Below are 14,957 nucleotides of genomic sequence, written 5' to 3' on the forward strand. Positions count from 1 at the left end.
TTAAAGGGAAATATTGATCTGATCTGTAAGTTATGAAGAAACTGCAGATAGAGCTAAACATGGGAAAGACTGAACAAAAGGTAGAAGTCATTTGTCTCAAAACATACACCTGATCCTAGGGACGGGAGGAAACTGCTTGACAGGTGTACGACAGGAAAACATCTTCAAGATTACACTACTAGCTAGAAGAAATAACTTCCAGCCACACACTTAACAACTTTCTAGAGATTGAGACACAGTTGTGCTCTACTCCGTACAGGGCTAGGAAGGCCACGTGGCAGGCAGCACTAGCAGATGAGACGTGAGTCACACGCATGAGTAATGTGGACAGAACCGTAGTTAGGGCTCTGCCTGCCCCTTGCTACCCACACAAAATGCAATCCGATTCCGAGTGACTCATTGGGAGGCCCCCATTTCCTGAAATCCCCACACTCTGCCAAAATAAGCTTCACCCATATCAGGTTCTGGTCCCTCACGCGGCTTCAGCTTATCCTCATGTAACGTCATCTCTCACCAACAATTCCCCACAAGAAAAATTTATGATACTTGCATGCACAACATCTGTTCACAACATAAAACTCACTTTTTCACTCTCATCCAGTCTTTAGTGTGATAATTCTGTTGCCTGGAAAGGTGGGGAGACAGGAAAACAGAGTCCTGCACCCCCTCCCAGTGAAACAGGAACGGCTGGTTGGATGAATAAACTAAAGGCCCACTAACCTTTCCCGAGATGAGGCGACCTACTGATGGGGAGCAAGACATCCTTGTCACTGAATTAGGATGGGGCAAAGGCAAGCAGATCACTGTGAGTCTGGGGCAAGCCCGATCTACAGAGTGAGTTAGTTCTAGGACAGCCAGGGCTACGCAGAGAAAGCCTGTCTTGAAGATAAAACAACAGCAAAAAGAAAAAGGAAACGGGAAAGGGGAAAGGGGAAAGAAAAGGGAAAAGGGAAAAAGGAAGGAAGGAAAGGAGGAAGGGAGGGAGGGAGGGAGGGAGGGGGAGAGGGAGAGGGAGAGAGAAGGAAAGAAGGAAAGAAAGAAAAAGGAAAGAAAGAAAGAAAGAAAGAAAGAAAGAAAGAAAGAAAGAAAGAAAGAAAGAAAGAAAGAAAGAAAGAAAAAGAAAGAAAAGGAAAAGACATTGGATGGTCAAGAACAGCTGGCAAAGTGAGCCTGACACAATTGAGCATTACAAAAGAATATAAACACAGGGAAAAGGTCAGACTCTTTAACAGGACCCAGGGGTATGGCACATCTAGGTCAGACACATGGTCTCAGCCCTGACCCCAATCCTTCCCTGACCCTGTCCAAGCTGGAGTAATCAGAGAGAAAGGAGCCTCCATTGAGGAAATGCCTCCATGAGATCCAGCTGCAAGGTATTTTCTCAATTAGTGATCAGTGGGGGAGGGCCTAACTCATGGTGGGTGGTGCCATCCCTGGGCTGGTGTCCAGAGTTCTCTAAGAAAGTGGGCAAATCAAGCCACCAGAAGCAAGCCAGTAAGCAGCATCCTTCAATGGCCTCCACATAGGCTCCTGCCTCGAGGATGCTGGCCTATTTGCATTCCTGTCCTAAGTTCCTTCAATAATCAACATAGATATGGATGTATAAGCTAAATAAACCCTTTTCTCCCCAACTTGCTTCTTGGTCATGGTGTTTCATCAAAGCAATAGAAACCCTAAGACAATGACCTAAAATTCTGTTAGTCTATAGGCTTTTTTTTTGGGACAAGCCTATAATCCCAGCTACTAAGGAGTCTGAGACTGGAGGGACAAATGTTCAAGATAACAGAGTGACTTCAAGGATTGCCCAGGCCACTTGGTGAGAACATGTTTCAAAAAACAACAAAGAAAATGGCTGCTGATACAGCTCAGTAGCAGGGCATTTGCCTAGTGTGTGGGAGGCCCTGTTCTGTCCCCAGTGCCAGGCTTTTAAACAAACAAACAAACAAACAAACAAAAACTAACTTTGCTGTGTATTTCTTTGCTGCCGTACGTTTTGATTTTAACCTTCCCTGCCAGTACAGCATGTCTTCCAAGGGCAAACATTGGTAAATGAAAGAAACATGTGCTCTTAGAAGCTGCCAGCAGTGAGGGAGGTGTTGCTGATGTGTGCGAGAGCTTCAGCGCCCCATGAGTTCTCAAGGTAGGTGAGAGCCTGCTTCTTCACCTAACTGTCCTGAGGGGCATTCTCTGAACACCACTGGGAAAACAACCAACCAATCCATTTGCAAGACGAACAACCAGGTTTATAGATCAGGAAACAACCAGGTTTATAGATGAGTCAACAGATTAGAAGCTTGATTTCCTTGTATATTTCAGAAGCACAAATCTAATGACTATGACTTAAACTATGCTGAGGTAGAAACGTTTCAAGCGCTGTCTAGTTATAGACAGAGATAAGTAACATAAAAATCAGCGGAGACGTGGGAGGACTTGGGGAGTGTGAGTGCCTTGCTGTTCAGTGGGAAGTGTAGCCTAAACAATTCAGCAATTCTGTATGTGAGTGTCTGACTGTGTGCATGCATGTGCACCGCACAAATGCCTAGTGCCCCGCACAAATGCCTAGTGCCCACAGATGCCAGAACAGGGCATCAGACCCCTTAGAACTAGGGCTACCTACAGATGGTTATAAGCAGTTGTGGATGCTGGGAAAAAACTGGATCCTTAACAAGAGCAAATGCCCTTAACCATCTCTCCAGGCCCAGTGAAGCTTTTGTTTTGAATTGATGTGTATGTATGTGAGCCTATGTACACCAGGGTATGGCAACCCACAGAAGCCACAATTAGACATTTGATACCCTGGAACTAGAGTTTTAGGCAGCTATGAACTGCCTGCCTAATGTGAGCGCTAATTACCTTAGTATTTGATAGGAACTCAAATTCAATAAATCCAGTTCTCTCTTCTCTATCCAAAACTAAACTCAGCCATCCATCCATCCTGACCTGCACCTGGCCCCTCATCAGACACCTCCTCAGTCACATATCAAGGTGGTCCCCTTCCCCTATAGGTCCCTCCTATCTAGGCCCAGCTGTGCCCCCGCATGGTGACTAATGCCTGTATTCTTAGGACCTGGACACTGACACAGGAGGATTGTTGTGAACTCAAAGCAAGCCTGTGTCTGAGTGAGATATTGTCTTAAAAAAAAAAATAATAAGCTGGGCATGGTGGCGCATGCCTTTAATCCCAGCACTTGGGAGGCAGAGGCAGGCGGATTTCTGAGTTCAAGGCCAGCCTGGTCTACAGAGTGAGTTAGTTCTAGGACAGCCAGGGCTACACAGAGAAACCCTGTCTCGGAAAACTAATAATAATAATAATAATAATAATAATAATAATAATAATAATAATTTTATTATTAATTATTAATAATAAAAATAATAATAAAATAATAAAATAAAGTCCTTGCCACTACCTAGTTTAATTCGTTGGTGGTGGGGCACTCCCTGGGATTATTGGAACACGTTCCCAAGTAATCCAGTTTCCCTTCCAACTGCAACAAGGCTATCTATCCCTCTTCTACAGCTTCCAGGAATGCAGCCACCATGGTAGCACCAGAATATTCTGCCTTAAAAACAAATCTGGTGCGGGCAAAAATCACCTTTAATGGCCCAAGAAGGGCTCTCCACCACCTAGAGAACAGTTCCTATCACTTGGGACTGGCTCTGCCTCTCTCCCTGGTATCCCTTTCCCAGACAGGACATCTTTCAACTCCCTTACTACAGTCACTCTGGTAATGTGCTACTATAGTTCCATCCTGCCATGCCATAAGCATTTGCATTTGTTCCCACTACAGCTACTTAAAACGCCTCCCTCCTTTATCCTACATAAATAGTGCCAACAAAGCCACCTCAAATAAGAGTAATACCTATTTCCAAAATGTATCTCAAGTGCTAGATAACGCATTTGAAGGGCTTGGCAAAGCACCCATCCTAGCAACAACTCTTAGTCACAGCTCCCATTATGCTATCCAGTCTCACAAGACCCGGGATGGAGTGGGAAAGCAAATATTCAAATGATCCCCATGTACACACAAAGGGAAAGTAAAGGCAACGGAAGCAAGAGTCCCAAGAAATGAAGCCAACTGCAGTATGCATTCCTTCCAACCAGTGGCTTACGTGTTTGCATCCTGCGTAAGCTACTAACAGAAAGAAAGGATGGACCCAAAACACATTTAAAGCAATGACCTTAGGAATACTAATTCTAACTCAACTAGTACACTTGTGCAATTTTAAAATAGTAGACAGTTACGCAACTAAAGTGTGTTTCACAGACGGATCTACAATTAGAAATATATTTACTGTTTTGCACTCTGAAGTCGTTAACAGAAGAAAGTCACAGTCCGCCCATCTCTAGGTCACTTGAGCACCAGAAGAGGTCTTCCAAGGAGCTCAGGTAAATGATAAGGAAGCCAGGCCTTGCTGATGCCAGTGAAGGGCTCAGTGCCTTGCAGAGCAGCCAAGTTGCTTTCTCAGAATCCAAATGAAGCCAGAGTCAAGGGGATTGGGATCTGTGCTGTGCTGAGCCAGGGCATCAGGCCATGGGCCACGGGCAACCTTGACCCAGAGATAACCAACCTGAGATGGAAGTCAATGTCCACAGATTCCTTTGTAATGAACTCAGAGAAAATGTACTTGTTTACTCTGATCCTGCCAGCTCTGCAAAGGGCCTTGGTAAATTACTGCTATGAGCCCACAATTCTAAACCAACCCCCAAATCTTCCAACCAACTCTTAAATAGTTTAAATACATATCGCAGAGGTGAGTGATACTCTTGGAGTTTCTACTGAACATTTATACAGCCCAGTTTTTGTCTTCATGACATTCCTACTCTAGTGAACATATTAACTCTTTAAGGACAGCAAAACCAGTTGGGTAGTGATGGTGCACACCTTTCATCCCAGCACTCGGGAGGCAGAGGCAGGTGTTCTCTGTGAGTCTGAGGCCAGCCTGGTGAGGACAGCCAAGGCTACACAGAGAAAGTCTGGAAAAGCAACACCCCCCCCCCCAAAAAAAAGCAGCAAAACTAATAAAATTAAATTCAGATTGCACAAAATTAAATTCTTAAAATTTGATTACCTGAAAATGAAATCTTTGAACTGAATTAAAATTTATGAAATGGTTCGTTTGTCTATGAAATACAGACAACTTTTTTTCCAAACCAAAGAAAACAGCCCATGAACCGTTAAGTATTTAAAGTAAATTGGAATGCCTATTAATTTGGCTGTGGCTAGACAGTGAAATGAAAAACTAACAGTGCTATTATATGGAGCTGTGAGTGAAATAAACCCTTTCCTCCCAAGTTGCTTATGTCATGGTGCTTCATCACAGACATATAATCCTAAATAGGATGAGTTGGTACCAGGATGGTGGGGTACTGCTCTGGCAGACCTGACCATGCTGCTTTGGGGGAGAACTATAGAACTTTGGGCTAGAAAAAAAAAAAAACATTGAGTGTGCAAAGCTTGGTGAATTCTTCTAGAGGAACTTGGGAGATAAGAATGTTGAATGCAGTACAGACAACGAAAGCTGGGGTTTCAGAGGGAAGCAAAGACTCTACCAGACCATTTGAGTTAAGAATCTGTGGTTCTGATCAACTGGGGCTGAAGTCTCACTCGGCAGTGATTAAGAAGAGACCAGCATCACTGAGGGCAAACCATCTAGGAAGTGTTTTTTCAGGGCTAGTTCACAGAAGCTGTGCTCCAGGGGTGGCCAAGGTTGTATCTCATGCTGGCGGCTGAACTTGGTAACGTAAGTCACCCAAGTGGTACTGGTTTTAAGGCATGAAGGGGTCATGAAGGGGTCATGGAGAAGAGTTGAGGCTTGGCACTGTGCCAGGGCTGGAGTCCTGAGAGAGCTCAGGAAAGGCCACTGGTAAAGTATAGCCCAGTAACAGCAGAAGACCCCAACATTTTTTGGAGATGCCAGTACAATGGGGAGACCACCAAGAACAGCAGGAGCAGTGGAGTGGAGCTAGCCAGAGCCTAGAAGGCAAGCTGTATGTGCTGCAGAGGGCAGAGCTGGAGAAGTGACCCAAAGCCCTATGGAGGAGCCCAGAAGACCCTGACAGACAGCCCTAGTTTAACTCTCTGGGTCACAAAACAAGACAAAAAAAAAGAGACATGAATGTGGGGAAAAGACCTGCAGCCAGGAGACAGGGGTGGAGGGGTGGGAGAGAGATATAAAAAAGGAATAAGAGTAATCAGAGTGTATCATATGCATTCATGAAATTGTCACCAAGAAATTTAATTATAAAAAATATGTAACTGAAACACACACACACACACACACACACACACACACACACACATATATATATATATATATATATATATATATATATATATATATATACATACAAGGTAGCTACTTTTTTTTTTACTTTTGTTAGATATTTTCTTTTCTTGTTATTGATTGATTGATTGATTGATTGATTTAACATCCCAACCACAGTTTCCCTTCCCTCTTCCTCCCCCTGCCCACCCACTCCTCCTCCCTTTCTCTTCAGCAAAGGGCAGGGCTCCCATGGTTACCAACCAGCCTCGGCATATCAAGTTGCAGTAAGACTAGGTACATCTCCTATTGAGGCTGGACCAGGCAGCCCAGTTAGGGGAAAGGGTCCTAAAGGCAGGCAACAGAGTCAGAGACAGCCCCTGCTCGTACTGTCACGAGCCCCACATGAAGACCAAACTACACAGCTCTTATATATGTACAGACGGCTTGGGGATAAGACTGGGGCATCTCTGAGACAAACTAGAAACTCATGGCAACGGAAACTCCTAGGAAACTATGAGGGTGACCCTAGCTAAGACTCCTAGCAATGGGGATTATGGAGCCTGAACCAGCCATCTCCTATCATCAGGCAAAACTTCCAATGGAGGGATTGGGACACCCAGCCAGCCACAAAACCTTCAACACACAATTTGCCCGGCCTACAAGGTGTGCAGGGGTAAAGACAGTAGAAAATTTGAGGGAATGGTCAACCAATAACTGGCCCAACTTGAAACCGATGCCATGAGAGAGAACCCACCCCTGACACTGTTAATGACACTCTGCTATGCATGCAGACAGGAGCCTAGCACAACCGAGAGGCTTCACCCAGCAACTGATGGAAAAAAACTGATACGGAGACCCACAGCAAACATTAGGTGGAACTTGGGGAATCGTGAAGAAGGGGAGGAAAGATTGTAGGTACAAAGAGGGGTAAGGGACACTACAAGAAAACCCACAGAATCCGCTAACCTGGGCCCGTGCAGGTGCACGGAGACTGAGCCACCCAGACAGCATAGAATATGCATGAGACTGACCTAGGCCTTTCGTGTTTTCAAGACAGGGTTTCTCTGTGTTGAAGCCCTGGCTGTCCTGGAGCTTGCTCTGTAGACCAGGTTGACCTCAAATTCACAGAGATCCACCTGCCCCTACCTCCTGAGTGCTGGGATTAAAGGAGTGTGCCACCACCTAGCTCAACCAATTCTTTCTAGTTAAATTCTTAGCAAGATGGTCATACTCATATTCGGCCTAAACACCTGCCTCTGTATTTTTGTACTTGTATAAATGGTGCAGTCCCAACACAAGTAAATTATTAATATAGATACATAATCAAAGTTCATAAATATGAAGAACTGTTGTAGTGGGGAACTATTTCAATGAGCAAGAGGCATTAATATTTACACAATGCATTTTTAGTTGCTGAAGTACACACCTCTGAGATAGAAATCTGATACCGTTATCTCCTGAGGTCATGGAATGCTAGTCTCTGGTTCCTATCCTTTGGGTCAACGAAAGTTCTCCCAACAAAAGAGAAACTCTGTGAAACCTAACATAGAGCTCCAGTTTTCCTAGACGACACCAGAATCCAGAGGAGGCGTTAGACAGCAAAACGCAGCTATAGACAGGCATGGGGTGCACACCTGTAAGCCCAGCACTTGGGAAGTCAAGGCAGGAGGGTCGAAGTTCAAAGCCCTCCTCAGCTACATACTGAGTTCAAGGCCAGGTTGAGCTCTCTGGGACCTGGTCCTCAAAACCACTAGGGAGAGGGAGGGGTGGCCCTTATAAAATGTGGGTGGACACACTGTATCACCAAACGCAAGACACAAAACACTACCCTAATCTGAGACATTTTAAGGAAGTGGTTTACTTTCCTGCTTTCCAAAGATTACTGACAATGCTGCTGAAAAGCTCAGCATGCTATAGTGTTTCCAATACTATCTATAAAGAGTGGATATAATGGAAAATAATTGATTGAGAAACTGCAAGCTGGCTGGGGTGGCACAGTTGTCAGCTCCGCCCTTGGGAGGCTGAGGTAAGGGGATCTCACAGAAAGCAGAAGCCCACCCTTCCAAGCCAGCCTGGGCTGCACATCGGGACCTCGTCAAAACCAAACCACTGGAGACATCCCTGGGAAATTTACAAGCTAGTTAAGAGTAAGCCAAATAGGCAAAGATGGAGAGAATTGTTCTGTGAAGCTCGCTAATCACCATGTCTATCACCACACCAACATATGAAGATAAACTCCTCAGAGGAGTAAAGCTAATCCCACAGGGGAAAAAAAAAAGCACTTTATTGCTTAAGAACCTAAATCCAAGATTCCCCTTAGGTAATATGAGGAAACTATTCATGTAAAACCCAGAAGAATGGCAACACTGTACACTGTATAAACTCAATAGCATTACCAAATCATCTAAATCCCTCCACGGACTCTTGGGAAGAGCCATGAAATCTTATCCAATGGTACTAAAGCAACCTGAACCTGACTAGTTAACTGGTGTGAAAGGGAAGGAGGGAGGGAGGAAGGGAAGGAAGAAGAGGGAGGGGGAGAGAGGGAGGGAGGGAGAGGAAGAGAGAGATTTAGTGTGTATGTGTGAGTGAGTGTGTGTGTGTGTGTGTGTGTGTGTGTGTGTGTGTTTTCAGGCGCACTGAGTAGGCTGAAACAATTATTTAAAAGATTGTCCAGAAGCTGAACAGGTCAGTCACATTGGCAAGATGTGTGAAATTAGTTTCGATCAGGGTGAAAAGCTTTTTCGCTGTTTTGTTGAGACAGTCTGTTAAAGCCAAAGCCCCTGATGACCAAAGATGACCTTTAACTCCGGATCCTCCTGCCTCTACCTCCCAGATGTGGGATTCCAGGTATAACCACTTTGCCTCAGGGCGGAATATTTTAGGTATGATATCTTCTTCACATGACCATCTTTGAAAAATTACTACATAAGCTGGGCGGTGGTGGCGAAGGCCTTTAGTTCTAGCCCTCAGCAGAGGCAGTCTGTGAGTTCGAGGCCAGCCAAGGCAACACAGAGGAACCCTATCTTGGAAAACAAAACAAAACAAAAACCAACTTTTCTTTGCTACAGTCTTGACAAATACTAAGAGATCTCCTAAAACAATGACAACAACAAAAAACCTATTAGGTAATCAACTTCTGAAAGAATCCCAAGGCAAATTCAATTCAGAACTCGTTTTGCGAGTTCATTACTTTGGAAACCCAGCTTTTTGGTTCACTGCCTTTAGCAGAAAAAAAAGAAAGAAAGAAAAGGGGCAGTCGGTCCCTTTTAAATAAGTTGCGCCTTGCGCTGGAAAAAGCTCCCCTGAAGCACCATGGAAATTGCCCACGCACACCCAGTATTCAAACACGAGAAACTGCGGGGGNAAAAAAAAAAAAATAAGGGAAGCCAAAAGGGCGGTCTCCTCACATGACCAAGAGAACTGTTCCTGCTCCGGATCTAATTTTGGCAACTCTGGATTTGGGGCGGCCTGATTCACACGCACCGGGGAGAGAAATACCGGCTGGTTCCGGACACTCCCGGGCGAGGGAGTAAACAGGAGAGCGCACACGGAGAGGGGACACCCAAGAGGTCACAGAGAGGACACAAAGCGGGACACAGATGGGAAAGGCGAAAACCAAGAGACTCCGAAGGCAGCTGCCTTCAGAGAGGGTCCCGATCGCCCTGGTCGCGGTCACACGGCTTACCATGATGCTGTCGGTCAGGAGTGGACTGGAGCTGCAGGGAGAGGGGAAAAGAGAGACACGGTCACTAGAGCTCTGGTCCCTTGCCCCCAAAAGGGCCCTGAGCCCTTGGTGAAGGAGTCGCTCCCGGGACTACGGCCACTTACCACACGGTAGAGCACAGGCTGCGGGTGCAAGCAGGACCGATGCACACACCGAGGGACAAGACAGGACTCTTCACAGCTCCGTGCAACGGAAACGCCCTAGGCAACCCAGCCTAGCCGGACCTGGCCCCGCCACGCCACGCCCCTGCCAAGATCACACACCCACCAGGGCCCCGCCCCCAGAGACGCTACACTGTAAGCCCCGCCTTGTCCCAGGCAGCTGCCAAACCCCTGGCTACGGTACTTTTCCTCAGACAAGGCCATCCCCCCTACCATGGCCACCTCCCTAAATTAAGTCCCAGTCCCGGCCGCGCCCCCATCAGGACACGCCCTGCCACGTCTTAGCCTCTATGCTCCTGCGCCTGCGTGGGGCTCTGTGCTCAATCTCCGCTGCGCTGGAGGCGCTGCAGGCCCAGGGGTCTGGGTGTGTCTGGAGAGTTAGGGACTGTCACAGCGGCAGCCCACAGCGTCTTGCACCGCACTCTAAGCATGGGACAGTGAGGACCTTTTCCAGACTGCTTTCCAAGTGTTTCGTGTTAGTGTTTGCTTTTGGATGTCCGTGTAGCTGATGGGCAGCTCTTTTATGTAGAGTACCTGGCTGTGTCAAAGCCTTAGAGCGGGAACAGTTTCATTTCCAAACTCTGCCTGTAACTCGAAAGACCCCAGGTGCAAGGTGACAAAGGTGGAGCTCTTCCGCTCTTCCCACCCCCGCCCCCAGACCCGATGACGCTGCAAAAGGATCGCGGATGTTCTAGAAGAATCAGAATCAGGTTTTTGAGCAAGAAGAGGCTAACCGAGGGTGGGGGGTGGGGGAGCCGTGCCACGTGCTAAGCCTGACCCTGACAAGGTAGATTGATGGTTTTCTGGAAAAGTAGACAAAACCGCCGCCGAGGAGGGAAAACCTGCCACCTTTCCCTTGTGTACTCTTATCCTATTGCTGTTCCTGTTCATGCACTCCGTGGAATCCCTTCTCTGGGGACCTAGCCGCTCCCACAGCCTCAGATATTCCAGCACCTCTCCGGGGAATTGTTTTTCCTAGACTACTTTGGTTTTTGTTTTGTTTTGTTTTGTTGCCTACACTAAAGGATCCTCCCACGTGACCCTTCAAGTACTGTTATGTTCGATGCAACCTTTTCCCTGCCTCCTCGCCCCCGCGTTCCTTTAAGACCACCCCCTTATCTCTCAGTGGCTTTTATCTTTCTTTCTAATAGCATCTCCTTCAGTCTTTGACCTAAGCATTTTTTTTCTCACCCACATCTACTCAACTCCGTTTCCTCCTTCCCTGGAGTTAAGACCACAGCAGAAGCCTGTTTAACAGTGCTGTAGAAAACTACCTTACTGACTAGTGATCCGCCCTGCAGCCAAGTAGTAACAATTTATTAGACCCAGACCTCCGATCTTCCCCAGCAAATGTTGCCTTTACATCCTATTACAATTAGCTTCTTCACCTGGAATCCAGCCCTCATTCTGGAGGAGCAAGCTGACTTTCCGTGTAGATAAGACCGAGCTCATGGATGAGGGGGTAGAGGAACTGTATTTTCCAAGGGAGGCTTTTCAGAAGCCTTTCCTACTAGGGGGAAGCCTGACTGAATGTGACTGAGTACGCTGAGCACCTAGGAGACATTCATAAAACGGCCTACCTTAGTATTCTAAATATAGCACACACCGAAGCGCTGAAGAGAGGGCACACTATGAAAGAAAGCTGGAGATGCTGTAACATGGTTTCTTACAAGCAATAGAATTTTATTTCTTAGCTGTCTGGAAACTGGAAAATTCAAGATCAAGGCTCTGCACATTCAGGGTCTGGTGAGGGTCGCTTCCTCAGAGAACCTCATCTCACTGAAGCATCACTTGGCACAAGATGCTCACTGGCCACTGAAACCTCCTTTATCAGGACATTAATCTCAATCACAAAGTGAAATGTCCATAATTTAATGCTTCTTAAAGGCAACCCTATGACCTTGGAAGCTGGGTTTTCAACATATCAGTCTGGAGTGATTCATCAGACAACATCTTCAGAACGTTGTACAGAGCCACTATGCTAACAGCCTGCGGATGTGTTGTCCAAGAACTTAAAAGCAGAGACCCTGGAGATTCATAATATTAGGTGCCCTTCCACTATTTTTATTCAAAACATTTGTATTTATCAAAAAAATAAAAAAGCTAATCAACTTCCCAACAGGAGACTAGACTGTGGATCTTAGATAAATAATTACAATATGTCATAGGACTCTTTCAGAAAGAATGCTTTGGTCTTTAAAGGGCTAGCCAGGCCTAAGGGTGTAGGCCTATTGATGTAGCTGCTTAGGAATCTAAGTCAGGGAAATGAAAAATTCGGAGTCAGTCTGGTCTACAGAGGGACTTCAAAGCCAGCCTGGGGAATTTAGTGGGATTCTGTCTTAAAATCCAAAGTAAAGTTAGGAATGGGAATGTCGCTCTGGGGTCCAGTGCTTTTCTAGTGTACACACAACCCTAGATTTGATCCACAGGGCTGCAATAAACAAACGAATACACAAATAAGCGATGGAAAGGACAGATATCCTGTGTCTTATTTGCTGCTGGGCCTTGAGCCCCTCCCACAGTCCAGGCCTTTGTGGAGGTCACACTAGTGTGGCTGTGACTATCTGACAGAAATGACCTAACAGCTCACAGCTTTAGGGGCTCTGCCCCATGGTTGCTTGGCCCACACTCCTGGACAGACTATCATCATGTCGGCAGGAGTATGTGGTGAAAGAACTTCTTCACCTCATGATGGACAGTGCAGAATGGGGAAGCAGACCAGATGTAATCTTCAAGGTTGTAGCCACCCCATCAAATTTCTGTAATCTCCCCAAAAATGGCACCACCAACTGAGAACTATTAAACACAGAAGCCTATGGGAGACATTTCATATTTAAAGCATACGAATACATCAGTGCATGAATGCAGTGTAAAATGGGCTTTGGGTTTATTGCTTTTCAACAAAGGCTACTACTTACCACAAATTCCCAGGTATTCAGAATTATTAAGAGATATCAAAGTAAACTTTGAGAGAACTTTCCTAGATGAATGGATATTCTCAGACAGCATCTGAATCTGAAGAGGCCCATTCGTAATTAAAACTGTGTCTTATGATTATAGACGACCTTGGATGGTGATTCGATTTTCCCTTGTTTGGGGTGCTGGCTGGAATTACAGGAGCTGCTGTCTTCAACTCCTGAAATAACTGAATGATTGACTTCAATTCCTCATGCCTCATTCTCCTTCCAAAACCTGTGGCCACCGAACCCAACCCTCATTTCTCATTTCTGATGATTCAGTCCCTACCCATCCCACTCAAAAATGAAAAGACATCTCTCTAAACCCATTCACAACTCCGCAGCTGTGAGCCTAGCTACCGGCTACCAACACACCATCGCCCCACACGCCCTACCTCATTCCAGCCTCCAGCCCTCCTGACATTAGCATCTTTCACTCACTGTTCATTCATTCATGAATGTATTTCATGCCTTGCCATTGACACTGAGAGCACAGGGATTGGAGGAAAGGTACCAAATCTGTCTAGCCAGCACCCAGCCTGGCAGGTTAAGCAAGCTGCTGGGTAGTGAGGGAATCAGTCAGGGAAAGCTCCTCGTGGTAATAGAAAGGTCTATGTGTCAGCTTAGCTGGGCTCCAGGGTACCCAAACATCTGGCTAGATGTTGCCTCTATGTTAAGTCTATGAAGGCATTTCTGAAATAGACTAGCATTGGATTGGTAAACCCTGTAAAACAGACTCCTCCCTGGCAGGCCTAACCCCCTTTGCTAAAGGCTTAAATAGAACAAAAGGCCGGGAGGAACTGGTTCCTTTCAGCCCTACTGCTGGATGGTGGTCTACCCCCCCCACACACACACTGTGTTTCAGGTTCAGGCTTTCAGACTGGAATTAGGATTTACCCATAATTCTCCTGTGTGCTCTCCCACCAGCCTCTCGACCTTCTGCATACGCATGGCAGATGGCACAAGCCTTTGCTTCTCCAGTCATATGAGCAATTTCTTATCAGTCTCTGTGTATGTGTGTGACATATGTGTTTCATTGTTCTTATTTTTCAAATACAAAAGAAGGGACAACTTCTGATATTAGTTAATCGGAGCGGGGGGGTGTTCCCGTCACAATGAGCAATTCTCCAACTCTTCAGATACTAATTGTATAAACTCCAGTTGAATTTTGACTCTACCTGGGGGGAAGGTCTACCTGACAGACTATGAGTTTAGTTCCAAAAGACTATTTTCATTTCAGACACCCGTCATAAGTCCTAGGTTGAAAAAGAAAAAAATAGATTTAAAAAAGAAAAACGTAGATTTACTTTATGGACATAAGTATGTTGATTCCATGTATCATGTATATACCATGTGCATGCCGGGTGCCAAAGGAGGTTAGAAGAGGATGTCAGATCCCCTAGGAACTAGAGTTACAGATGGTTGAGTCACCCTAAGGGTGCTGGGAATCAAGCAAGATCCTCTGCAGAAGCAGCGAGTGCTGAGGCAAATTTCCAGCCCCTCCCCCATCATCCAACGATTTTGAACAATGGCTATAAATCAGGTTTCACACGGCCTCTTCCTCAGGTTTCATATAAAATTGAATGATGAGTCACAAGACTCAGTAGGAGATTTATGTCTACTTAACAATTCATTATAAAAGCTATTATACACGCTATTACAAGAGATACAGAGGAAAGGGGATATGGGGCAGGCACTGAGACCTCAGCCCCACTCTGCTTGTGTGCTGGCAGCCTATAACAAGGAGTGGGGCTGCAGGAGCAGCCACTCTGTTTCTTTCCACTAGAGAAACATACTGTACATGTATGAGCAAGATGTGTGTGCTGCGCCATCCATTGAAAGAGG

General features: G+C 45.9%; 1 protein-coding gene across 1 annotated transcript in view; it reads right to left on the minus strand.

Annotated features, from left to right (window-relative positions):
• The window catches only part of Anxa5 (annexin A5), a 29,507-nt gene extending 19,091 nt beyond the window's left edge, over positions 1-10,416 (minus strand). Inside the window, exons 1-2 of the mRNA XM_021195497.1 lie at positions 10,099-10,416; positions 9,956-9,986 (exon numbers count right to left, since the gene is read on the minus strand). Coding sequence (XP_021051156.1) covers positions 9,956-9,958 — 3 coding nt within the window. The 5' untranslated portion in view covers positions 9,959-9,986; positions 10,099-10,416. The remainder of the gene's footprint in view (positions 1-9,955; positions 9,987-10,098) is intronic.
• Positions 10,417-14,957: the final 4,541 nt, after the last annotated feature.

This window comes from Mus pahari, chromosome 4 (assembly GCF_900095145.1).
Source record: "Mus pahari chromosome 4, PAHARI_EIJ_v1.1, whole genome shotgun sequence".
Classification (NCBI taxonomy): Eukaryota; Metazoa; Chordata; class Mammalia; order Rodentia; family Muridae; genus Mus; species Mus pahari.